Raw genomic sequence first — 23,116 nt, forward strand, 5'->3', positions numbered from 1 at the left:
GTGGCACATTCCTTTAATCCCAGCACTCAAGAAGCAGAGTTCCAGACCACAGACCAGCTACGGCTAAACAGTGAGACCCTGTCAGAAAGAGGAGATGGAGGAGGAGACTTGAGTATCTCACAGAATGACTTGGACTGTGTTCTTTCTTCTGCTCTCTAGATGAATGTCAGTATTTTCCTCCCAAAAGCTTTGTAAAAAGCGAGAAGCTAGTAAGCATGACATCTTCACTGCAAGAAATTTCATTATAAAATAAGTTTCATCATAAGATTCTTTGTTATTTGCCTCTTGAATGAGTGTTAGGATTTTATGGCCTTAAGGGATTTGTTCAGTCTGTTTAAGTTGTCATCTTGCTTGAGTGAAGTTATTTGTGGTATTTCCTCATCATCCTACAAACAACTGTAGGATCTATAGTTATGTACCACTCTCTTAAATTCATTCCTTCTCTCTTCTCTTTTTTGCTTTTCTGGTTCAATAGTCTCACAAGGAATTTGTCAATAATTTGGCTTTTCAAAAAAAACCAGTATCAGGACTCGGTTTTATTTGTGTGGAAGGAGGGGGATCACTTTTAATTTTGAATTTTTTATTCATACAGCATATTTTGATAATATTCTTTCCCCTGTTTTAATTCATTCCAGATCCTCCCCACCCTGATTGCCACTATTTCTTTATTTTATTTTGTTTCTGTTTTACTTTCCATTCTCTCCTTCCATCATGCGAATCTTGGGAGTTGATCTCAGGTCATTTCCAGCCTGACAGAAATGTCCTCACTGCTTGGCCACCTCACCAGCCCTCTAGTTCTCATTATTTCTTTCCATGGGTTTAATATGTGCTGTTTTCGTTTTACTGGTAGAATCCTAATCCCTGGAGCTTCTTTTATTTTATGTGTGTGAGTGTTTTGTCTGTGCACTGCATACATGCCTGGCACCCACAGAATTCAGAAGAGAATTGTCAGATACCCCTCAAAATGGAGCTATATTCAGTTGTGAGCCACCATGTCAGCTCTAGGAATCCAAGCTGGCTCTTCTGCAAGAACAAATACTCCTAACATCTGAGCCATCTCTCCAGCACCTATTTTGTTTATTTTTAAACAAGATCTCACAATGTAGCCCAGGCTAACCTTGAACTCAATTTCCCTGCCTCAGTCTTGTGAGTACAGACTTCAGCTGAGCACTGCCGCCCTCAGCACAAATAGAGTTCATGCAGGAAACACAGACGTGAATCTCACTTTCTTCCTTCCCTTTGGCAGTCTCTGCTGCTAGACTGCAGTGTTTGAATCACTTATATTTAATGTGACTGTTGATATAACTTGGTTCGTCTTGACCTATGTCCTTTACTGTCTTTTTGCAGTTTTGATTTTGTGTTGATGTCCTGCTTAGGTATTTATAAGTACACAATTCAGCATTAGTACTGTCTCCCTTTGAATTGTATCACACCACTTACAATTCCAGAACTGTGAACACACCATTACAACCTGCCCCTGATCTTACACTGATGTTATGCATCTTAATTCGACATTTGTTATAAACCACAATGTCTTCTTTCACGATGCATTGTCACATTTTAAGAATTAGCGAAGACCTTTTCTACTTTGCTGCCTACTTAGCCTCTTTGGCGTTCTTCTTTTCTGGTATTTCCATACATCCATCAGTCAGCCTCCTGCCTCAGAGGGCTCCTCTAACACTGTCTGCAGTCTGGGACTTCATCCCGAATTCATGGGGGTTGGAGTGCATCTATGGAAGTGCCATATCTCACCTGAAGGTTTCAAAGATACTTTCTTGGGTAGAGCCTTCTAGATATCTGGGATTCCCCCCCCCAACCCACCCCCACTTTCTGGTCTTCTGTTTTACATTGTCCTCATTTTCTTTAATGGATTCCCCCTTCCTTTGTGGGTTTTTTGTTTTGTTTTGTTTTTTCTTGCCTTTGGCTTCAGGTGGCATGTTCTTGATATCATTTTGGTGTGTTCTTTGTGTTTCTTTGCTTGAGGCTCACTTATGTTCTTACACATGTGGACCTGTAGTTTATATCAAACCTGGAAAGTGATGAGATATTGTAAGTTGTCCCACGGCTTGAGAACTCTGTTCCATCTTTTCCAGTCTGTCTGTGTTTTCATTTTCAGACCTTTTCTGTTAGCCAGCGTCTCCTTCCAAGGTATCTAATCTCCTGTTCAAGTCACCCCACTGGAGTCATGACTTCCATCCTTTTTCTCTCTTCCCTGTCTCTCCTGAGCACCCTAGGCCTCACTCTACCATGCAGAGCATGACTGTTTTAATGTCCTTGTCTAATGATTTCATGATTCCTGAATTGGTATGTATCTGCTTGTCTGTGACAGGATTGCACACTGTAGCCCTGGCTAGCCTGGTCTATCTAGACCAAACTTGCTGAGATCCCACCCTGCCACCAACTCAGCCTTTCTAATGCTGGATATACCTCATACTTGGCCTTCCATATTGATTATGGTCCATTAATTTTCTTCCCTTTGTGGATCGCTTTCTTGCTATGTTACATGCCTGGTAAGTCTTGAGTGACTACCAGACACCGTGAGCGACACCTTGCTGGGCGTAGTGCTGTTTCCAAACACATAAATATTCTTCATCTCTGTCTGGAATAGGAATTGTTAAAACCACAGGTCCTTTTGAGTCTCACTTTTTAGAGCTTTGACAAGGGAGAGTAAGTGGATCCTGCATGCATTAAGTGCAGATAGATGAAGATGGGGCCAGAGGGGACTCTGTAGACCTTCAGAGCTCCTCCTGGCTCTTCTGTCCTCAAACACTGACCCCTGAGGTCTCCCCACACTGTTACCTTCAGGTCAGCAACTCGCCAAAGTCATAGGCTTTCCTGGTCCCCATGGGGAACCGACTGGGTTGTGTCTCAGCATCCAGTTTTCACAACCTGAAGCTCACTCTATAGGTAGCACATTCCTTAGAGATCATTGTCCTGTACTGATGGTGTCTACTGATGATCATGATCTTGTATATCGGGTGGCAGTTTCTGATTTCATAAGGCAAGGAAGAAATTTGGTCCTGGTTGCTCCATCACAGATGTGCTGTTGGCAGGAATCAGAGACATGGCATGATAAGCGTCACATACGAAACATAATTAAATAAAAATTAGAGACTGCTACCTTCTAGTATAACCATGATGGCTGACTTTCAATACTCTCATGATGACTGCCTTCTAGTATACACCATGATGGCTGCTTTATTATATGTCTCGCGATCTTCTCGTTTAGCCTGCAGGCGTGTTTATCCTCCTCAACTATGGACCCAAGGAGCAGCCTAGAACAGGCCCTCTCCTTGGGAAGTGTGTGGAACTGAGAATTACCCAAGAACAAGCAGATAAGGTCTTGATGCAGAGTACAGAAGCGAAGATGGAGCCATGGAAGAACTAGACTTTGGTAACATCCAAAGCAAGAGTGTCCTTTTTTTGGCCCTTCATGGCAACTGCAGTCTAGGGAAATACTTTTCACCCTTTTGCAAAACATAAAGACCATCATCTGTGCCCTTACGGCTACTGCCCACATAAAAACCTTCTCAAGGGATATCTGGGTGGTAGGCAGGTTATCGCCTATGCTGCTTTGAAAAGCCTGGCTATCCAAGTCAATATCAGAGATAAAGCTGGCATGAGACACTCTGAGCCCTTCTGGACTCCTAGTGTGCCTGTCTACCACCCTGCTGGGCCTGGCTGCCTACTCCAGGCCTTCAACTTCTCCACTCATAAGAACCTTTTGCCTAAAAAACTTTTTATGAGACTCCAGGGATACAAATGTATGCAATAAACATACAAGCCAAACATCTGCAAAGATATGTTTATACAATGGGCATACAAGTCAAACACTGGCTGATCATAAAACCATAAAGCAATTTATCTTAATCAATTTTTTGGTGTGTAGGATCTTAACCATTTATTAAAGATGAAAGCAAATTGGTTACTAATGAGATGGATGTGCTTGTTTGTCTAACACAATACAATCCAAAGTTATGCTAACTTGATACCTAAAAGCTGAGTGATACTTGCAGGAAAATATTCAGTGTCTTTGCTTTCCATGATACTGTGTCCAGTGCAGAATGTATGGGTGGAGTGTTCAGAACCTAGGCTGTGGTGCAGTCACACAGCGCAGCACAGGCAAACACTTTCAGAAGCACCTCCAAATCGAGCGTGCTTGATTTTGAATTTGGTTTTGGTGTTGTGTGTCCAGAAATATTTTACTGTTAACAAAAAATTTTTGAGGCTCCAATATGCAGTCACATGACCCTGTATGGGGGTCAGACCCAGTTTAAGAAGCTTCGGCTTATTCAACAGTGTCCTGGAGCCTCGAGGTACCTCCATTCCAGGCTCACTAGCCCACTAAACAGAAGGTCAGACACTCGGAAGAACCTTGCTGAGCCTGACCCAGAGCCAAATGGTGCCAGTGCCCCCTGCACTTGAACACACACATAAGTGCACGGGATGTTTACACACAGAACTTGCTCCATTTCAGAATCTTCTCCCCCGTTTCCGTTTGTACGAAGAAGTCCTCATGGACCCAGGAACCTCAAGACTATGTTTCCTGGGACAGAGAGTCCCACCCTGCCACCATCCTGCTGTGCAAATCCAAGAGCAGTCAGGATTCCCTGGTGCCCAAAGAACACCAGATATTAGTGGAGGTTGCCTACAACTCAGGTGAGGATGGCCTGGAATACAGGACAACAGGCCCCACCAGGTCCCTCGACAGAAGCAGACCTGAGGGTGAAAAGTGGAAGGAGACCCTCTCTAAGACTTTGGCCATCACAAAGGCTGCGGACATGTACAGCTGTCTGTGAGCCCCATGGCTTGCTTTTGGCTCCTGAGGCACCCACGAATAAATAAAAAATGCCCTCTCCTCCCCATAACTAAACCTCCCCTCCACCCATTTTATACCTCAGAACTTCAGCTTAGACCTGGACCCCTCTTCCTAGAATAAGCATTCCAGTGCCAAGGAGTGTAAGATGACTGGATAGACATCAAAAGAAATCAAAAAATTGGTGTATGGAAGGATAAAGAGATGGGGTTTTTTTTGAGTGAATTTATGACTACATGGGCAGATATATTGTTAAATGGATCAAAATATGCATTAATAGATACAGTTCACTAGGTGTATGAATGGACAGATCTACTGAATGGTGGATTCGGGAGTGCCTGAGTAAATGGATGGTTAAATAAATATGAACTGGACAGACAGGAAATAAAGAGCTAGATCACTGGATACAGAGAAGTAAGGATGAATGGGTGGGTGGAGGGTGGGTGGATAAATAAGTGGCTAGAGGGAAATATGATGAGAATAAGAATATGCAGATGAGCATGCATTCCTACTCTGTCTCATCTTTAACCCCATGAGGGACCAGCTATCAGAATATCAGATGACTTCCCAATGTGCCCAGCTCTCACTCTCATTATATGCTTGTCCCTCCCTCCCCATCCAACCCTCTGCCACAATATGACTTCCCAAAGGCCCACCAATCCTCACACTCTTCTTGTAAACTTTAGCAATCTGCTTCAAGATGCTCCGGGACATAGGCACCTCAGACATTCTCCAACTCAAGTACATCACCAAGAAGATAAAGAAGATGGCTCAAAGGTCCCCCAACCTAGTGATGGAAACCATCTATGATTACTTCAGAGACAACCCAGAGGTAGTGTTGCTTAGTCCCCTAGAGCAGACATGGGAGCAAAGAGCAACACTGAACCACAAGGGGTGTTCAGACCTTGAATCCTACATGGAGACAGTGCATCATTCTGACAAAATCTCAGTCTCTTTGCATGCCAATAGGCTAAGGAGGAAGGAAATGTCCCCACTTACCTTCACCATGCTCAGAGCACTCTTGTGAGGTAGAGGCAATAACTCTCAAAGATGAGAAACTCTGGCTTAGGGGAGAGGAGGGATTTGCCTAAGGTCACAGAATCAGTAAATGGTAGAAACTGATGGGTGAATACATCGGTGGGTGGAAGGTAAACAAATGGGTGGATGATGGATTGACGGGTAGATATAGGGTTGGGTGGACAGATTGGCAAGCAGATGGACATAGTGATTGATGGAGAGGTGGGTTGATGTAGGGGGGAAAGAAGGAATCCGTGGGTGGTGAGTAAATATGGGGATGGATGGGTTCACTTATAAATGCTTGGATACATAAGTGCATTCATGCATGAATGAGGGAAACCTGCCTAAGTGTTGATGAGGAGATGACATCACTTTGGAGGTGGAGTTTTTAAATCCACAGCAGCTCCCTGGGGACAGAAGCAAGATTTCCTTCCTCTAGGGTCTGTAGGTCAGGCTTAAGGTCTGCGTATGCAGCAGGTATCTCCTAAGAGTTGCCAAATGAATGCACCCTCTTGTGCTCCCTCCCTCCAGCCTCCTTTTCAAATCCTCCCACCGGTGTTCTCCTTGGCATCCCCTGTACTGTCAGACACCGTGGTCTCAACATAAGCTCTGTCTTCCACAGATCTCCAACCGGCACAGATTCCGGCTGTTCCAGGTCCTGAAGGCCGTTATTCGAGCCCGTGACGTCTTGGAGGAGAACTGGCAGGAGTACTTCATGCAACTGGCCCTGGAGCACATGACCAAGTCCACAGTAGGTCTCCGTCCCGTGCACACAGACTGGCTCCCCAAGAGCTTTCGGGTTCAGTCAGTTGACTGGGGGTGTCCAAACCTGTGGGTGCAGACTTCTTGAGCTCTCCCTGGTGTTGTTTTTGTTTTGTATGTTCGTGTCCTTGAAGTGGTCTCTTCAGGGGAACTGTCTAGACTCATATGCAGAAACCAGCCATCTGGCTGCCTGCCCACCCTCTCTCTCTTAGAATGTCTCTTCCTCACCATCCCTTCTCTGATGGCCCATACACCAGTATCTGAAAGGCTTATTGCCAGTCTCATCCACTCTTCAGTCCCTAACCCAGCTGCAGCTCCTGCCTCTTGGGTTCCTCCTTGTTGGAGACGCCCAAGCTTGGGTCTCAGCTGCCGCAGCCCACCAAACCAGGTGTGAACCGGAGGTATCAATGCCCCGCCACCACCATTTTGTAGGCCATAATGGCCTCCAGGGTCTTGGGGTAGGTGGCTTTCTTTAGATCCACTGGCCCCGGGAAGTCCCGTGTTGAACTACTGTATACATGAGGCACAAATGATGTCCAGAGAACAGTGACTTTCACCAAGGCGTACCAAAGTCCAAGCCCTGGTCTTCTACAAGTGAGACCTCGCTTATTTCTCTGGCTGTATCACATTGAGTAGCTCAAAAGACCAGTGTCAATAGGGAGAAATTTTGTAATGCCATCCTCGCTGCCACATCAAAACCATACCCAGCACAGTGCTATACTGAGCCGTGGAAGCTATTCCCACTCAAGGGCAGGAGGCAGACAGAGGTTCTAAAGGACTATGGGTATGATAAGTAGCTAGATGGAAATGGACCCTAGGTTGCTGATGGGACACAGGTGGTCCGGGCCCTATGCAAAACTCACACACCCATCAGGATGGAAGAACTTTGGCTCCTTGGGTGTTTTGCATAGCCCTGAGCTCAGCCAATTTACTGGGTGGTTGTTATTACAGAAAGAGGTGCATCAGCCCCCATCAAGAGGTTCTTATGCCACAGTTTTACAGAATGAGGAATGGCAGCTTGAAGAGTTAGCCCAGGTGGCAGAGAGCAGACTTGATGAGCTGCCTGGTTTCCAGCGAAATCTGAACAGTCTCATTGTGGACTTCAGAGGGAGCAAAGGCTATGATCACCCCATTCCTTTTTTTCTCGAGTACTTTTTATTATTATTTCATCATTGGGAAGTATATTGGATTCATTGAAGAACTACACAGCAAAGCTGAGTCTGACATGAGTGTCTGTCATACCAGCACATGAGAGGCTGAGGCAGGAGGATCACGATGAAGTCGAAGCCAACCTGGACCACCGAGTGTGTTCCATGGCAGCCTGGGTGACAAAGGAAGGCCCTGTGTCAAGAAATTGAAAGAAAACAAGCAAACAAAAAGAGTACCATGCAAGTGGGTACAGTTATAGATTCATTGAAGTAACTCTCCAGCCAGGGACAGTGGCTGGAGGTGAGGGCAGCTGGAGCTGGAGGTCAGCCTGGGGCATGGTCTGGCCTCATCTCCCTGGAATGGATAAGGTCTCTTCTGACATGGGGCTGGGGTTTGGCAAGCTAAATGTGGGCATGGTGAAGGGGCCAGGGCCACTCAACACTTTCTGCCTCTGAACACTCCCAGAGGTACCCCGACCTCTGCAGCATAGGGTTTTCCAGGACAGTTAGTTTTAGAACTTGCCACAGTGGCTTATGCTATCCAAGCAGAGATAGCCTTCAGGCAGCCCAAAGCCAGGATGCTCACATTTCCTGACAATTTCTTCACCAAAAAGCATTTGGCAAGTGCAGTTTTGAGTCCTCAGTTTCCAGGAATCTCTCCACCCTCTTGCACCATGAACTGAAAATCACCGCCCTTAGTCTTTGTGCCCTCAGCATGATTGTTAAAATCCAGAGCAGTCTGATCACGCATCCTTCATGTCCTATTCTTCCTCCAAGAGCCCAGCATGGCTTTGCCATGCGTGCTCCAGACTTCTACTCTGAGTCTGATCACAGAGCCACTGGTCATGGCCATGTGTCCTCAGCCTGGCATCAGTATCCTTTGATTCCAGAAAACTGCTCAGCGTCCTGTCCCGATGGCACTGTCCCTTCCTCTCCACGTCAGTGCTGATACATGGAACTCCCTCTCCAAGCTTCTCACCTCTCCTCTCCTCGTATCCCATCTCCCTGCACTGAGAGTTCATGACATTTCAAACCCTTCACCAAGTACTGTAGTGTTGCATCTAGAACTCTTGTGAGGAAATGGTTCTATCTTTTTGGGATATATTCATTGTTCAACGGGTTTTTCTATGACGAGTAGAAACGCGTGTCATGCATTTTGCCTTTATTCATCCTTGTTATTCTTTCCTGCCCAACTCCCACTAATCATCTTCCTCTCCCCAAGCAGTCTCCTGTCCGTTTTCACATCTTTTTATGTATCCTTTAATCTAGATCCCAGGTATGAAACAGGCTATATTCATCTTTTTCCATCTGGCTTATTTCACTTGATCTCCTGCTCCATCCATTTTCCTGCAAAAATGAAAAATGAAAAATTCATCCTTTGCAGGTCTGAATAAAACTCCATTGTGTGTTCATGCTGCATTTTCTTTATCCACTCACCTTCTGATGGAGAAGGGAGCTAAGTCCATGCCTTGGCTATTGCAAACAGTGCCATATAAACAAAGATGCGTTCAAGTGTCTGTGGTGTGTTGACTTAAGATCCGGGAATGGGAATGGTGGAGCATGTTACACAACTGCTTTTAGTTCTTTGAGGAACGGCCATACTTATTTCCACAGGTACTGCACAAGTATAAGTGCACCAGCCAGCAGGGTATAAGCCCCAGGACTTGGTTATTTTCTTGATGATATCCTGCACTGCTTGGATTTTATTGTCAGCTTGACATAAGCTAGAGTCAACTGGGGAAAGAAAATCTCATCGAAATGGCCTGACAGCCTACTGTGGGTCATTGATTTGACTGCTAATTGATGTAGGAGGGCACAGCCCACTGTGGGAAGAACCATCCCTAGGCAGAAAGATAGCTGAGCATAAGCCAGTGAATGAAGCAACAGCAAGCAACGTTCCTCCGTGGCTTCTGCTTCAGTTCCTGCTTGAGTTCCTGCCCTGACTTCCCTTAGTAATGATTGTGAGCTGGGAGTATAAGCCAAATAAACCTGTTCCTGCTCTAAATTGATTTCAGTCCGTGGGTATTTCATCACAGCAACAGAAAAGCAAGCTATAACACAGCCTTTCTTAGTAGGATGATAGGTAGTCTCCATGTAGTTCTGACTAGGATTTCCCAGATGGCTAAGGATGTTGAGCTTTTTTTTTTTTTTTTTTTTTTTTTAGGCTCTTATCGACCATTTGTGCTACTTCTTTTGAGAACTGCCTGCTCAATTCATTATTGGATGATTTGTCTTTTGGTGTTTAATTTCTTTAGTTCCTTAAATGCTCCTGATATTAATCCCCTGTCAGATGAATAGCTACCAACGATTTTCCCCCATCCTGTAGGCTGACTTTTCACCCTGATAATTGTTTCTTTTGCTGTGCCAAAGCTTTTTAATTTCATGCAATCCCCATTTGTCAATTCCTGCAGTTGTTGCCTGAGCTATTAGAGTCCTTTTCAGAAAGTCCTTGCCTGTGCCTATGTGAACGAGAATTCCTGGAAAGAAGCTGTGTCTCCAAAGGCTGATGGACTGACGAGAACTTCAGCCACCTAGACAGCATGGTACTGCAGACCCAAAGCCTGGCTGCAGTTTATCTTGAGCTGTCTTCAGTCTACAAAATAACCCTTTCTTGCCCTCCTTGGTATCAGAACAAATACTCCATCACTAACAGATAAAGCCAGGTTTAAAAAAATGGAATGTATTAACTTATCAAAACCCTAGTTTCCCACCAGCCAAAGGGAGAAGGCATTATCAGAAAGCATTAAAGGCTTAAAGCAGAGTTCCATCTTGCTTTAGTCCACATCCTTGCTCTACCCACCAAACTATTTGGGAAATACCTTGGCTATGACTTTCTTTTGTTCTCTCACTGTAAGAAGTTCATTAAAATGCTACCTCATTGGCACACAGAATTTGGAGTAAACTAAATCTATGTTGTGGAGCCATGGTCACTTATACTTGGCTCCAAAATAAACAATTGCTTATCCCCTTGTAGATGAGAGCTCTGTTTTTGTGTCAACACCTACATCTTGAAATTTTTCCTTGTTGTTCATTTTGTTGGTTTTTTTGTTTGTTGGTTGGTTTGTTTGTTTGGCTTTTGTTGTTGTTGTTGTTGTTTTTACCTTCTACCTGTTTTAAATTTTCAGGTCTTACACGAAGGTCTTTGATTCACTATAAATCGACTTGTACACAGGGTGAGAGAATGATCTAGTTTCAGATTCACACATGTGAACGGCCTGTTTTGTTTATCAACACTACTTGTTGAAAGCTATCTTTTCTCTAACATATATTTTGGGCATATTTGTTGTAAATCAAGAAGCTATAGGGGGTTTATTTCTGGAGTCTCTGGTTTATTCCATTGGCTTGTTTGTCTAGTTTTGTATCCGTACCATGCTGGTATTGTTACTGTAGCCCTCTAATATAATCTGAAATACTTCCAGCATTGCTGTCACTGCTTAGGGTTACTTTGGTATTCAGCATCTTTTGTGAGTCCATATTAATTTAAGGATGTTTCCTCTTTCTGTGAAGAGCAACATTAACTTTTGATAGGGGCATCTGTGAGCTCAAGACTAGCCTAGTCTACAAAGTGACAGCCAAGGTTACATGGAGAAACCCTGTCTCAAAAAAAAAAATTTGATAAAGGCCATACTGAATCTGTAGACTGTTTTTGGCAATATAGCCGTTAATCTATTAAGAGTTTCTTCTTTAAATCTTTATCCACTATTTTAGAGTTTCTATGATATAAGTCTCTTATTTCCTTTGTTAAGTTTATGTTTGGTTTTTGTTACTGTTTTTGAGGCTACTATGAATAAGATTCGTTTTTTTCTTGGTAGCATATGCGCTATTGATATAAGGGCATATTGATATGCAAAAAACTGCTGGGTTTGAATGTTGATTTTTTTTTTTTATCCTGCTACTTGAAGGACTTAAAGTTTTTCAGATCTAAGAGTGTTCTAGTGGAGTCTTTAAGGTCTTTAGTGTAGAGCAGTGGTTCTCAACCTGTGGGTCTCGACCCCATTGGGAGCTGACTGACCCTTTCACAGGGGTCACATTTCAGATATCCTGCATATCAGACATTCACATTACAATTCATAACAATAGCAAAATTACAGTCATGAAGTAGCAACAATAATAATTTTATGGTTGGGGGTCACCACAACATGAGGAACTGTATTAAAGGGCCGCAGCATTAGGAAGGTTGAGAACCACTGGAGTAGAGAATCATGTCATCTGTAAATAGCATGAAGACAATTTGAGTTCTTAATTTCCCCCTTTGCGTCACTTGTTTCTTTATTTTGTCTTCGTACACTAACAAGTAATTCAAGCTGTGTATTGGATACAAAGGTAAAGAGTTGACATGTTTATCTTGTGCCTGATTTTAGTGGAAATGTTCTCATTGTCTTCATTTATTGAACGTTAGCTATAGGATTTGAATGTATGGCCTGTATTATGTTGAGGTATGCTCCTTTCCATCCTAACTTCTTTAGAGCTTTTATTATGGAGGGATGTGAATGTTATTAGTTGCCTTTTCTGCATTTGTCCTTATGTAATTTCCAACCCTGATTCTATTTATATCCTCTAGACCTTTAATTGAATCTGCATATATTAAACTATTCTTACATCCCTGAAGTAAAATCAGCTTGGATTATGCTGTATGACTCTCTTTGTTACTGTTCTATTCCTATGACGCCATGACCAAAGCAACGCCTATAAAAGAAAACATTTAACTTGAAGACTGTTCACGGTCTCAGAGAGTTAGCCTGTGACCATCATCACAGGGAACATGTTGGCAGGAAGGCAGGAATGGTGCTGGAGAAGTAGCTGAGCACTGCCTCCTATCCACAGGCAGCAGGGAGGGAAAGAAAGAGACCTCCAAATCCTTCCCAGCCAGAAAGTTCCCAACTGAACCAAGCATGTAACTATGGAAGACAATCATATTCAAACCACAACATTCTTCTTCCTGGCTGCCATAGACTGACTCATGGCCATATCGTCATGCAAAATCCATTCAGCCCAACTTCAAAAGTCCCCATCGTCTACCACAGTCTCAACACTGTTTAAAAGTCCAAAGTGTCTCCTGATGCTCAAAGGAATCCCTTAACTGGAACTCCCTATAAAAATTTACAAAAAAAAAAAATTTTTTTTAAAGGCCACATACATTCAAACATACAATGGCACAGAATATCCATTTCCATTCCAAAAGGAGAAAAGGGATAGTAAAGAAATACTGGACCAAAGCAAATTCAAAACCCAGCTGGGCAAACTCCACGTGTCTGCATCTCCGGTGTCAGATCGCCAACTCCTTCCAGTTTTGTTGGCTGCAACACGCTTCTCTCTTGGGTTGTTTCCACAGCCAGTCGGCAGCTCTCCTCGGCAGACATCTCAGGGCTCTGGCATTTCCAACATCTTGAGGTCTCCAACACTCTGCCTTCACCTTCACAGCTCCACACAATGGCCCCTCCAGATATCCACACAGGACCTCCCCAATGACATGCCTGGCTTCAGCAGCTCTCCTTAACCGGAGAGGGAAATTCCACAACCCCTTTCCTGTGGACTCTTTACTCTAAAGCCAGAACCACACGGCCGAAGTCACCAACCTCTTCTGCTTGCTTGGAGCTGGGCTGGAACCTGAGCCCCTCCTTTAATTACATCTGCATCAGCTTTCCTTGGTTGCTGGTTCCCTCTGCTGCTTAAGCTTTCCTTTAAGTCCTTCTCACAAATTGGAAGTCTGCATAGGTGGGATCTTGCCCTGAGATTATTGCTCTTTTTTTTCCACTTAGCACCAGTCTTTTCTTTAAACTTTTTCTCTTTCAGCACAGGATTTCGCTCCACTATTACATTTTCTTGTGCTCCTTTTCTCTCCAAACCATGCCTTTTCTATTTCTCTTTACCCTGTTTGCTCACTGTTAGACTGCATAAAAGTGATCACTAATGACCACACGATACAGTCCATACTAATGTCTTAAAATCTGCTCTGCCAGTGTGACATTCACCCCAAAGTCTTCCATTTAGCCTCTGGCAGGCTTTTAAGACAAGGGCAAAAAGAAGCCACATTTCTTGCCAATATCACAAAAAAAAAAAAAAAAAATGGTCGCTAATATTCTTCCACCCTGAAACCTCTTGAGTTTGGCTCCAATAGTGCATGTGACCCTCAGCACCACTGTCTCTGTGATTCTACTAGGATGGACCAGGAAGCTCTACTTAGCACATTCAACCACTTTTCCAATCCAAAGTCCCAAAATCTTCTATATCCCTCCAAACAAAAGCATGGTCAGGCCTGTCACAGCAATACTCCACTCCCTGGTACTTCTGTCGAAGTCACTGTTCTGATGCTATAAAGAAACACCATGACCAAGGCAACTCTTACAAAAGAAACCATTTAATTGGAGGCTTGCTTACAGTTTCAGAGGGCTATTTCATTGTCACCATGGCAGGAAGCATTGTGGCAGTAAGGCAGACATGGTGCTGGAAAAGTAGCTGAGAGTTCTAATATCCTGATCCATAGGCAGCAGGCACAGAGAGAGAGGAGAGAGAGGAGAAAAGAGAGAGAGAGAGAGAGAGAGACTGGGCCTGGTGCCGGCTTTTGAAAGCTCAAAGCTCTTCCCCAATGAATGACACATCACCTCCAACAAGGACACACCTTCTAATCCTTCCCAACAGCCCACTAACTGGGAACCAAGCATTCAAATACATAAACCTATGGAGGCCATTCTCATTCAAACCACCACAATGATCTTAATGTGTTCTTGAGTTTGGTCTGATACTATTTTACTGAGAGTTTTTCTATGTTCATGTGGGAAATTAGTCTGCCTGTCTCTGTCTGTTTGGTGTGTGTGCACGCACCTACCTTTATCTGATTTAAGTATTGTTACTGTTTGAGCATGAAATGTCCCTCACAAGTTCTTCTGTTTGAAGACTTGTTTTCTTAGGAGGTGGTGGGGCCTTTATCAGGTAGGGCCTTGTTATAGAAAAGGGGCCATGGGAGAACAGGCCTTGAAAATGTATAGACTTAACCTACACTGGTTCAAGTTCTCTCTGCTGTCTAATACAGCAAGATGTAAGGAATCCCACGCGCATGTTCTGTCATGCTTTCCCCACCATGAGCGACGATATCCTCTCACTGAACCAATGTCAGTCTATCTTCCCTTGAGTTAGCTATTTTTGTCAGATTTTTTTGTCACAAGAATGTGAAAAGTTACTAACTCAGGCACCAAGATAACATAGGCTTCATAGAATGAGGTTGGTGGTCTTCTCCCTCTCTCTCTCTCTCTCTCTCTCTCTCTCTCTCTCTCTCTCTCCCCCCCCCACGGAATGGTACAATGTGAGGAGGCCTGGAGTTAATTCTTTAAAGGTTCATCGAGCTCTGGGATTCCTTTGTTAGGAGACTCCTCACTACTGTCTCGCCTTCACTGCTCATTAGACATCTCTTTGGGTTGTTTCCGGCCACTTGATTTAACTTTGTCTGGTCATATGTTTCTAGGAATGTGTCTGTGTCTCGGAGGTATTCTCTAATAATCCTCTGAATTCCATTGATATCTGCTGTGATGCCCCACCCATGCCCCCACTTCATCTCTAACTTCTTGAATGTGTCATCTCTCCTTCTTTTGGTTAGTTTTGCTAAGAGTTGCAGGGGTCTCTGCAACCTCCAGGAAAGCAGAGTAATGAGCTGTGGGAGGCAAGAAGGCAGTCCACATGACTCAGTATCTGGTGTTCATTCCAACTTGAGGAGTCTGACTCTCAGGTGGTTTATTTTAGGCTTATTTAAGCACAGAACAATCTGGTGAGAACTATTTTTGTGATAATCAACTAAATCCCACATGAACAACAAAGCTTACCTAAATCTCTCTGAGGAACAAAATAAGATAAATACAAATCCATGTGACTACGTGGAAACTCTTTGTAAAGTACCTGTTGCAGCTTCCATAAAGATAGGTGCCATAGATTGACTGAGAAAAACAAGCTTTAAAGATGGGTCTGGAGGAGGAGCTGGTGCCAGAAGGTCTCCGGCTACACAGATTGTGCAAAGGTCACCAGGCTAGAAAGCATATCTGCTCCAGACTTCTGGGCCAACAACAAGTTTTCCATTCTTTCCCTTGAAGGAACAACTCTGTGTGCTTAACCTTCCAGTTCCCCTAGCATGTCTGTGAGCACAGAGACCTCTGTGCCCCCTACAAGAGTTTGTAAAACTGGTTATCTTTTCAAAGAACCACTCCATCGATTCATTGATCCCTTTTATTGTTTGTATAGATCCCCGTTTCACATATTTCTTCCCCAATATTTAAAGGTCGTTTCCCTCCCTTTGCTGTAGCTTATTCTTGTTCTCTCAGCACTGTTGAGTTTTTTATTTGCTTTGTTTCTCTCTCTGCTTGTTGTTGTTTTAGCCTGAGCACTCGCCCGTGAGCCTCCCTTTTAGAACCACCTTTGCTGCATTTATGGAAAGCTGTGTTTTCATTTTCATTTGATTTTTTGTTGTTGTTAGGAATTTTTAAAATTTCCTCCACAATTTCTTCAGCAACTCGTGTCAAGAATGTACCATTTAGCCACCGTATGTTTGTATGGTTTCTCTCGATATTTTTTCTAGTTTTGTTCTATTATGATCTGACAAAGTGCAATGTGTTTTGTATATACTGACTTGATTTATAAACTATAAATAGAATTTGTTTGGGGGGAAAAAAAAGAACCCCTGTGGATGTTGAGTAGACATAGTTATAGCTGCCCCTGCTTGCTTTGGATTTCTGCTGCTTGACATATTAACCTTTCACTTTTAATCTGTGTGTATGTTGGCCAGAGAGTATGTTTCTTTTTCTTTCTTTGTTTTTTTTTTTCTCCCCAGCAGGACTGCTTTCTTTATTAGGTTGCTTGCTTGGATTTTATGTATCTCAGGCTTACTAAATTTAACTTTTGAAAATACCATAAATTAGCTTGTCAGAATGACTTAAACCATAAAATGTTGAATGATTTATAGAATTGTTTGTTGGGCTCATAGTTTGCATACACATATCTATTAGAAAAAACATACAGCTCTAGTGTAGCTCATTCAACATCATCAAGTTTGTATTATATACCTGCCTTCTGTTTTTCCTCACTTATTATGAAATTAAGTCTTTTGAACTTTTTATCAGTGAATCACTTTTAAACTGAATGGAATTACTCTTCTCATTGTGGTCACACTGAATAAATCTCCCCTTTCTGATTTTACCTAAAAAAAAAAATATATTATTTCCTAAAGTAGTATCATTCACATACATTATATGTAAATAATTGTCAGCAAAATGAAGTAAATAACTCTGGCTTTCATAGGCATTCCTGCAAGGATTGAATTTTCCATAATGTGAACTCTAAACACAGTGTTTTCAATTGGCTACATTGTCTTTAGGAAGAGTTCAGTGTCTGATAGGCAACAAATCAATCTTGTTAGTAAATCCAATCAGAAAGTCTGTATCTTTTCATTGGAGAATTGAGATCATTTATATTTAGTTCATTGTTGGGAGGTATTTGCTGATTTCTACGGTTGTTGTTGTTTTTTTGTCTTCATATTTTATTTAAACAGTATTCTTTTCTTCTCTCTTATTCATCTCATCCCTGCTTGTTTATTGGATGGAACATGTTTGATCATTTCCAACTTCTCATTTGATCATCTGTTTCTCTGATGAAACTCACTCTTTTCTGAGCTCCTAAATCTGTGACTATCTTTCTTCTCTTTTAAGTATCTTCTGAAACACAGCCTAGTAGTCACTAAATTTTTCTGGTTTGTGTTTATGTTGGGAAGTCTTTATTTCTCCATTGATTTTTAAAGATAAGATTAGTGGGTATGGTAATCTTGGTTGGCAGCTATTTACTCTCAGAGCTTTTCTTTTTCTTTTTTTTTTTTATTCACTTCACTAGTAAGCCCCTCCCTCCTCTCCTCCTGGTCCCACCCTCCCTCTCTCTTTCCCCATCCTCCTACTCTTCAACCCACCAACCCACCCCACTCCAGCACATCAAGTCACATTAGGACTGAGCACATACTCTTTCACTGAGGCCTGCCAAGGCAGCCCTGCCAAAGAAAAAGTGATCAAACAGCAGGCAAGAGAGTCCATGTCAGAGACAGCACCCGCTCCCCTTACTAGGGAACCCACATGAAACCTGAGCTCTGCCCATTGGCTACATCTGTGTAGAGGGGCGTAGGTCTAGTCCATGCATGGTCCTTGATTGCTGCTTCAGTCTTTGTATGACCCCCTAAGCTCAGGTTAATTGACTCTGATGGTCTTCTTGCAGAGTTCCTGTCCCTCCTGGGTTCTTTTATCCCCCGCCCCCCCCCCCGCACTTTTCCACAAGGCTCCCCACACTCTGCCTAATGTTTGGCTGTGAGTCTCAGCATCTGTTTTGATCTGCTGCTGGGTGGAGCCTCTCAGAGGACAACTGTAAAAGGAACTTTTATTCTCCTGAGGTAATTGTCATCTAGGAGGCTTACTCCCTTACTGTCTGCTAGTCTAGGCCTAGTCCTGGAAGCTTCTAGCCTCCATACAATCTAACCTAGGCCTAGAATGTTTTCAGCCTCTGAGACAGACTTACAGCTTAATAAGCTCACTCTTTCTTGTTCTTTCTGAGCTCTGGGCTGGCTAGTTCAACTCAGCTGTCCTGGCTCAAACTCTTCTCCCAGCTGACTTATTCAAAATGGCTTCTCTCTCAGCACCTGAATTGTTCCGCTTGGCCTCATACTAACTCCAGCAATCTGTCCTAATCTCCTGGTTCCTTCTCATTCTCTGGCTCATTTGGTCTAGTTTGTTCTCTCTCTGCAACCTGTCTCTCTATTACTGTCCCAGTAAAACTGCCTCCTCTCTCTCTCTCTCTCTCTTTCTCTCTGCATTGTCCCTTAAGTAGCTTCCTTTTCCTCTTTCTTTCTTCTCATGAGAGTTGATCATATCCTATTCCATCAAATCTTCTCTGATTCATCACTTTTTCTGCCACTCAGTTAGACATCACTTTCAAACCTATGTGCTTTCTTCTATAAACTAACTTTACCTTCATTGTTTGGAATTAAAGGTGTGTACCACCACACCTGGAGTTTTCTTTACCTGAAACTTGATATGTATAAGGCTGGCCTTGAACTCAGAGATCTGCTTGCTTCTGTCTCCTGGATTAAAGGTGTGTTTCGCACTCCAGCTGGATCATACAGACCTAGATTTTTAGATGTGATCTGTTGCCAGAGCAGACATGTTCTAAACTAAAATGCCTCTACAGACAACTATGCTAGGCTTCTGTCTGCAAGTATAGCAGAGGATCATTAATTGTGTCAGGGGTTAGCTTTCTCCCATGGGATGGGTCTCAGGTTGGACCAGGCATTGGCTGGATATTCCCTCGGTCTCTGCTTTAAGTTTATCCCTTATAGGCAGGGTAAATTTTGGGTCGAAGTTATTGTTGGTAGTTTGGTGTTCCCCTCTGTCCACTAGAAGTCCCATCTGCCTAGAAGGTGGCCTCTTCAGTCTCTATGACTCCCACTACTAGAGTCACCCCCATATCCTCCCAGGAGCCTACCATACCATAGGTCTCCAGCTTGTCTCAGCCATGTTCCCACCTTTAGTTCTTTTCTCTCTCCAAGCCCTCTGACCTCCTGCCACATTGGAGACAGCACCTACTCTCAGAGCTTAAAGACAGTTTGAAGCTACTGCCCTGAGAAAGCTGGTATCAGTCTTACCAGTTAGTCTTTCAGTTGGCATCTTTCTCTTGAACATTCAGTATTATGTCTTTGTTCTGTAGTCCTGGCTTTTTAACTACAGTGATATTAAGTGATTCTTTCCTAATCATGACTTTTCGGGGTTCTAAATAACTCTTGTTTTTGGATACCCTCTTTCCCTGGATTGAAGGGTTTTCCACTATATTTCTCACTGAATCGGTTTTCTGTACCTTCCATTTGTATGCTAACCTCTTTTCCTCCCTATTGGTTCCCTATTTGGTTTTGTGATTGTGCCTAAGAATTCCCACAAGTTATGGCCATGGTTATTTGTTCTTTTACTGGTCTCTGAATATAAAATCTCTTCACCAGGTGGTGATAGCTCACACCCTTAATCCCAGCACTCAGAAAGCAGAGAGAGGCAGGCAGATCTCTGTGAGTCCAAGACCAGCATGGTCTACAGAGTGAGTTCCAGGACAGCCAGTTCCACACAGAGAAACACTGTATCAAAAAAAAAAAAAAAAAAAAAACTCTTCAACCTCATGTTAAATTCCTAATATTTTTTTTCTTGGTCTATTGGTGGTTCTTTCTTTCCATTGTTCTCTTTTTGATATACTGAGTTTTTCATTTCCAGTATTTCTATTCAGCTGTTTTGTTTGTTGTATCAGCTTTCTTACTAAATTCCTCAGTGTTGCTGACTTTCTTGCCCAGGTGCTAGGATGTGTTTTTACTTCTTTATCTGCTTGTCTGAAACCACTTTAGTGTCACTTAATTTTCCTATTAATACTTTGGCATATCAACTATGTCATATCTTTGATTTAGTAGTTGAAGAGTCATGATCTTCTGCAGGAGTGACAATGCCTTGCTTTTTCATACGTCTTGTGTTTCTGAGCTGTGACTTGCTTGTCTATTGAGATATTTGTCTCTTCCAATTTTAGTGTGGAGTCTTCCTAGTCTTTCTCTTTTAAGGTTTAATCCCAAGTACCACTCAGAGAAGAGAAAACAAACTATTATAACAGCAACGAAAAGCCAAACCAGATAAAGAAACATAATTAAATTCAGTTAAAGCTAACTGCCATGCCACCAATAACTGTAGAGAAGAAAGTGGCAAACAAATGATACAGGTAGAATAAGCTGTGAAGGTACCATGATGAAGGTAAGCAATAAAGCATGTATATAATAGCAATGAAATAAAGGAAGGAGACAGGAACAGGGAAAAAAAGAAGGAAGCTTAAATAAAAGAAGACAAGAAAAGACAAAGGTGAGGAAAAGTGAGGGAACAAGAAATGAAAATCTAAACAAGAAAGAACGATTTGTAAATAATATTAGACAGGGTTTGGGATGAAAAATACAGCTTTCTTAAAGTAAAATAAAATAAACAAGCCTGAGCTGGTGAGAAGGCTTGATGCAAACCTAGAAATCTGAGTTTTATTCCTGGAACCTACACAGAGGTGGAATAGAAAGCCAGCTCTGCAAAACTGACCTCTGACCTCCACGTGCGTACACACACACACTCGCACGCACACACGCTAACCATTTTTAAAGATTTGTTTTAATTTTTTAATTATGTGTATAGATGTGTATGCGTACGTGAGGGCAGGTGCTCAGAGAGGCCAGAAGAGAGTGTTGGATTCCTAGAGCTAGAGTTACAGGTGGCTGTGAGCTGCCCAATGTGAATGCTGGGAACTGGGAGTCCTCTGCGAGAGCAGTATGTCCTCTTAACTGCTGAGCTCTCCCCAGCCTCCAACAGCCCTCCCTGACCTCTGTTTTGTTTTGTCTTGTTTTCGAATTTTGCAACATATGTAAATGAGGCTTTGCCCTCACCTCATACCACCCCAGTGGGGGGGGGGGGCAGAGCGTGGGCTCGAGCTTAGGCTCATGCCTGTTCCCTCTGCCGCTTGTCTTTCTCTGTCACCTCATTTCAGGAGTCGCGCTGCTCTTCTCTCTTCCTCTCTGGAATAAAATCCGCCCTCCCTTACCGTGACATTTCTCCTTCACAGTCACACACAGGCGGCTTCTAACATGACACCTTATTCAGAAGTCTAATTTTCAAGAGATCTCGATTTCGTTCACAGAATCGTCGTCCTCTTTCATGTCCCCCTGGGTGCTAGGGAAAACCAACATATTGTCTTCACTTTCCCACTTGAGTCACTGCAGAAGCCTGTGACCTTGGAGGCGTGGGGGCGGCTCCAACATCAGGCAGCTCTGAGGCTGTAGGCCCCAGCAGGGTTTCCCCCAAACCTAGGAGGCTCTGACACTCACCAACGGGTGGCCGGCTGCCTCTGTTTCCACAGGCTGGGCTCAGTTCCCAGGCTGCCTGACCCCTTCAGATACTGTCACAGCCCCAGCTGTCATGGCGGATCCCCGACCAATGGTCTCAGATCGGGACTCCCACAACCACCCCCAAATCTTCACTTAATTTTCTCAAGCAGCTAAGGGAACTCAGGGGAGGGGAGCGGGGGCGACTCTCTTGAGCCTATTCATTTGTTAGAAGAGAAACTGAGAAGCGCACAGTTGGAAAGATGGTGAGGTGTGGGGAAGGACGGAAGCACCCCTCCCCCTCTGGGTACTCTCAATTTCCAGAAACTTCTTCGGGTTGAGCTGTCAAGGAATCGGTGAACTCTGACCTTTTGGTTCCTGTGCAGACTCTATTTCGTGTGCAGTGGTGGCTGGGGGCGGAGGGGGGGGTTGCCAATCAAGGGCTGTCTGCTCAGGTGCTCAGGTGTTTGGCATTCCTTTTTCCAGGGCATTGGGCAGGAACTCTCTGGAATAAAGAGATCATATGACCCACCATGGGACTAGGCAGATCTGAGGGTCTCTAGGACCCACTCCAAGACAAAAAAGGCAGGGAAAAAAAACAAAAAACAAAAAAACAAAACAAGGGCTCTGCAGCCTGCCTTGGCGAATGTGATAGTTCACCCTCTCGCTTGATATGTCTGGGAACAGGGAACCCAGCTGAGGAACTGCTTCCATCAGACTGGCCTGCCCTGCAGTCTGTGGGGCATGCTCTTGATTGTTAATTGATGTAGGAGGCCTAGCCCCCTTTGGGCAGTACCATACCTAGGTAGATAAGACGGGGCTGTGTAAATAAGGTAGCTGGCTGTGAACCTGGGAGAGAGCCAAGCAGTATTCCTCCATGGTTTCTGCTTCAAGGTCCTGCCTTGAGTTCCCGCTTTGGCTTCCAAACATGGCAGACTGTAACCTATAAGGTGAAATAAACCCTTCCCTCCCCAAGTGTTTCGGTCCTGGTGTTTATCATGGCAACAGGAAGCAAACCAGGACATGGAAGATAATTTTGTGCCCCACCTTAGGGAGAGGCCTGTGAGCAAGGAACCATGGGTAAAAACAAAAGGTGCATCTTGCACCATGCACTGCTTTGTGACATTCAGAGACGTCATCTCCTCTTCTTGTTCTGATGACATCAGTTTTCACTTTTTGTTTAGCCTGAGTACCATGTCCCTGTGCACACGTACGTGGAGGCCACAGGTCAACTTCAGGTGACATTCTTCTGGAGGACGTTGTTTCTTGAGAACACTGTCTCTCACTGGTTAGGTAAGGCTGGCTGACCAGCCAACCCTAGGGGTCTACCCATTCCTGTCTCCCCACCGCTAGCATGCATCACCATGCCCAGCTTTACACGTGGGATACCATGAATTGAACTCAGGTCCTTGCACTTACCACAGTGAATGCATTACCAACTGAGAGGACTCTCCTGCCCTCAGAGTTTTACCCGATGTTTTT

General features: G+C 43.6%; 1 protein-coding gene across 1 annotated transcript in view; it reads left to right on the top strand.

The window, feature by feature from the left end:
• Positions 1-4,245: 4,245 nt before the first annotated feature.
• Positions 4,246-23,116, top strand: part of LOC129690806 (maestro heat-like repeat family member 5) — a 65,219-nt gene continuing 46,348 nt past the window's right edge. Inside the window, exons 1-4 of the mRNA XM_055626656.1 lie at positions 4,246-4,316; positions 4,556-4,659; positions 5,503-5,648; positions 6,456-6,584. Of these exons, the coding sequence (XP_055482631.1) occupies positions 4,246-4,316; positions 4,556-4,659; positions 5,503-5,648; positions 6,456-6,584 (450 nt within the window). The remainder of the gene's footprint in view (positions 4,317-4,555; positions 4,660-5,502; positions 5,649-6,455; positions 6,585-23,116) is intronic.

This window comes from Psammomys obesus, unplaced genomic scaffold (assembly GCF_907164565.1).
Source record: "Psammomys obesus unplaced genomic scaffold, mPsaObe1.curated_primary_1811, whole genome shotgun sequence".
In the NCBI taxonomy this organism is placed as follows: Eukaryota; Metazoa; Chordata; class Mammalia; order Rodentia; family Muridae; genus Psammomys; species Psammomys obesus.